General features: G+C 38.9%; 1 protein-coding gene across 1 annotated transcript; it reads right to left on the bottom strand.

The window, feature by feature from the left end:
* Positions 1–728: 728 nt before the first annotated feature.
* Positions 729–3,903, bottom strand: rpl35 (ribosomal protein L35). Its single transcript, XM_062417493.1, has 4 exons — positions 3,835–3,903; positions 3,028–3,164; positions 2,134–2,215; positions 729–983 (listed from the first exon to the last, which is right to left on the bottom strand). Exons 1-4 carry the CDS (start codon positions 3,835–3,837, stop codon positions 834–836), a joined length of 372 nt encoding a protein of 123 aa, XP_062273477.1. The 5' UTR covers positions 3,838–3,903; the 3' UTR covers positions 729–833.

Below are 3,903 nucleotides of genomic sequence, written 5' to 3'. Positions count from 1 at the left end.
CCATCAGGCCAGAAGTCCCACTTATACACATGACCTGTCTAAATGTAAATGAGAAATAGGAAACCTTTTATTCAACATACAGGTCAGGTTGCATCCTGTTTAACCCCATTTACTCTGTTTTGTTACTCTGCTGACCCTCTGTAAGAAATTCAATTTAATTTACTTCCATTGTGTGTCTCTACCACCTGTGCACTAATTGTGTTACACGCTTAGAGCAGAATACAGTCCTTTGACTGTCAACCACTGATTACTGTAGAATTTTAAGCAGGTGAAAGATCAAGTAAAAATCAGATAGAGCTGAGCATCTCTTCTGTTCAACTGTATTAAATATTTGTCATAAAGCAGCGGAAGTCATTTTAGCTTATTTTTTGCAGTGTGATGCTTGTTGATAGCATTACTATTGAATGTTGGTATTGTCAGATGTGATGGTGTGCTGCCCTCATGTGGTGCACTATCAATTTATTGTGATTGTTGAAAATGATAAATACATGGAACAGCTACTGCTATATTTCAAAGTGTACACTGGTCTTTGTTTCATCAGCATTCAAAAGGAAACACTGAGTTACTCAGACTGCATTAACACTGATTTATAAACACTGAGCAGAACAGGGATCTAAATCCAGACATGGAGAAGTGACCAGTCAGCATTTTCTAGGCACCTTTATGATCTTTACCCCATTCTGTTATTCATCATTTCTGCTTTAATAGAAATGAATGATGAAGCATACTTTTAAAAAAAATAGTTTATTTTAATACACTGATGTTAGTGAAGAACAAAATACACAATTCTTGTTTTTTTAACACAGATTTTATTTTGTCAATAGAAAGAGCTTCTAAGCTTTGACTGCAAATTTGCGGACAGAGTAGAGCAGGTCTTTCCTCTGCTGTTTCTTGGTTCGCAGACTCTCTTCGTGTTTGTTGAGACGGCGGCGCAGAGCTCTGGTCTTCTTGGGTCTCAGATCCAGGGGCTTGTACTTCTTGCCCTGAAACACATTCAATTCTTTCATTAGACCAAAAATACAAATAAGACATCCAAATGAAGGATAGTCTATAGTTTACACAGATCTGTGTATTTTCCCTCTGCTGAGCTTATTTCAGTCAGCTGTGGCTGCATTTAACAGTAGATAACCAGCTCAGCATATAATCCATCAGAGGGAGACATCACACCATCATGTTCACCATGTTAACACTGACTGCAGTCTGCCTTTGTTATACATTAATCTCAACAGAGATGGGACAGCATTTTCCAAAGCTTAATAACTATAACTTTATAACTAGTGTTCACATTAGCAGCATTTAAAAAAAAGATGCACACATCAATCATCACTTATCAAAACAAACATCTGCTTGGTAAAGTATAAAATGTTCTGTTTAGTTCAATTTTAAAGTGCCAAAATCAGCAGGGTGCACACACATTCCCCTTGTGACCATTTTCTGAATGTTTCTTGTATAGGGGAACCATCTTAATACATCATATGTAATCTTACTTTGTTCATGCATCAAGAGAATATTTTCAAAAATCTGCATGTTTAGTCAAAAAAACCCAGAGTCAGTAACATAACCTGACAGAATAAACTGAGCTGTTGTCTTTGTAAACTGTTTGGAAAGGGGCGGGCGCTTTCAAAGAACACCTGGCAGGTTATTGGCTGAAACATCTGCCTGTAACTGTCTATCACAGGCTGTCATTACGGTTAAACCACAGCTGTAGCTGCCAGCAGCTCCTCACAGAGCAACCTGTATGCAACTTAAATACTAACTAAATGGTTTCATGAGTTCTCATAAATCCAGCTGTGTCACCAGGTAAAAGAACACAGCTGTTTGATGTTACAATTTTAAAAAGACTTGATGGAGCTATTGACTCCATATAAATACAGTAGTTTGCTCCAGTAAACATCTAAAGCTAACATCTTAGAATGACGGCAGCTCATTTCTACATTGATTATATGTAAGGAACATTCAGATCATCTCAGGTCTCAGTCTTTTGGTAAGCAATGTGAAAGCTTCAGCAAATCATCAGCTCACGGTTATCATCTTAGACGAGAGTTCAACTGAAGTTCCAGACAGACGTACGTGTGTGTGTGTGTGTGTGTATGTGTATTGCATTAGAAGCAGTGTAAAGAACACTAGTCTCACCTTGTAGAACTTCCTCAGGTTCTCTTTCTGTGTCTGGTTGATTACAGTCAGGACTCTGGCGATGGACTTGCGGACAACTCGGCTGGAACAGGATGAAAAGCTTTAGTGAGACACTTCTGTCTTCAACCAAGATTCATCCAGAGATACTGACATTACAATCAATAAAACCTACTAGAAATGAGAAACTTTCTTAGGACTTATTTCAGTGGGGTGGGTGACAGTCATTGTTTATGAGGAACATTCAGATCATCTCAAGTCTCAGTCTTTTGGTAAGCAATGTGAAAGCATCAGCAAATCATCAGCTCACAGTTATCATCTTAGACGAGAGTGCTGAAGCCTGACCCCTGCTAGCCTGCTGTAGGGACGAGTAGCATTAAGATTTTTACTCTTTCATTAAGAATTGGCTTTTTAAGATTATTATTTTTTAGTTATAAATTTATAACAGGATTAAAATGGATTTTGTTTAATAAAAACTTCATATTGTTCCTAGCGCAGTAACAGTAATGTTTACCACAGCAAAGTCACTATGAACCTCAAACGTAACTTATTGGAAATAATTCTTATTAATATTCTTGACTTTAAAATACTGAGTGAAGTATAATTAGAAATAATTACAGGGTTTGTGCCTTATTCTGATCAAAGCATGTTATACACCTTCTCTCTCACAGCTAAATCTATATCTCTAAGTCTTTTCATCACTATCTGACTAGTGAGCCAGTCCTTAGATGCCATAATGCTTCATAAAAACTCATTTGAGAAACTCAGGCCTATAGCAGGCAGCTCCTGGACCCTGTATGCTAAACACTGCCATCTTAAAGCTCCACACAGTCCCATCTTATCTGCATCATTCTTGTCTATTCCCTTCATTTAACACCTTTTCCACACAGTACCTACATCTTTGAGAGCTTGGATGCAGCCCCACCGGTCACCTTAGCCACACGGAGCTGGGACAGTTCATTTTTCAGGTCGTCCAGCTGCTTGAGCAGCTCCTCCTTCTTCTTGCCCCGCAGATCTCTTGCCTTGATCTTGGCCTAGGACATATGAGAGTAGAGGAATATTGGTTAGAAAGGGTGTTGTGTTAAAGTTGGTGTCCTCTTCCTTTAATGTACACCTAAAGCTTATACCCAATCGGTCGCCTTGTGAGCTGCTACCCTAAACCCCAATAACTTATCATTAATATATCTAAACATAAACTACTCTAACTACACAGATGATGCTACGTGAAAAACAATTTTAAAAAGGGGATCATATTTGAAGGGGTACAGTGTTGGACATAACACCTACACTGTATTACTAGCATCAGACACGCTATCAGCGGAGCTAGCACGGCTCATTATAACTAGCCGAACTGCTAACATAACGATTTAAATTGTATTCAAATTTCATTCCAGACATTGATTATAAAGCGATAGAAAGCTAGCATTTACAGACTTATAGATAATGAGTGAATCGGGTTAACGTGTAACAGCAGCAGCCATGCTTCCATTAGCTTCACGTTAACATCGACTAGGCTGAGCGTCGGTCGGTACGGTCGCTCTATAAAATCACATTTTACTAAATAATTGTGAAAGTTAACTTCTCTACACAACCACCAACAAGTAGTTAAAGAGTTTATGTGCACATATTAGAGCTTTCTGACCGACTGGAGCGAGGATAAAGGAGAGAAATGATAGATTATTGTGCAGAGCAGCGGGTCCTCACCATGTTTCTTCTCGCTGCCCTGTTGGAAAGGCCGGACGTACCGCGTGCTCACACAGAAGAAGCTTCCGG

This window comes from Scomber scombrus, chromosome 4 (assembly GCF_963691925.1).
Source record: "Scomber scombrus chromosome 4, fScoSco1.1, whole genome shotgun sequence".
Classification (NCBI taxonomy): domain Eukaryota; kingdom Metazoa; phylum Chordata; class Actinopteri; order Scombriformes; family Scombridae; genus Scomber; species Scomber scombrus.
This window is presented reverse-complemented; position numbering and strand designations above follow the sequence as displayed.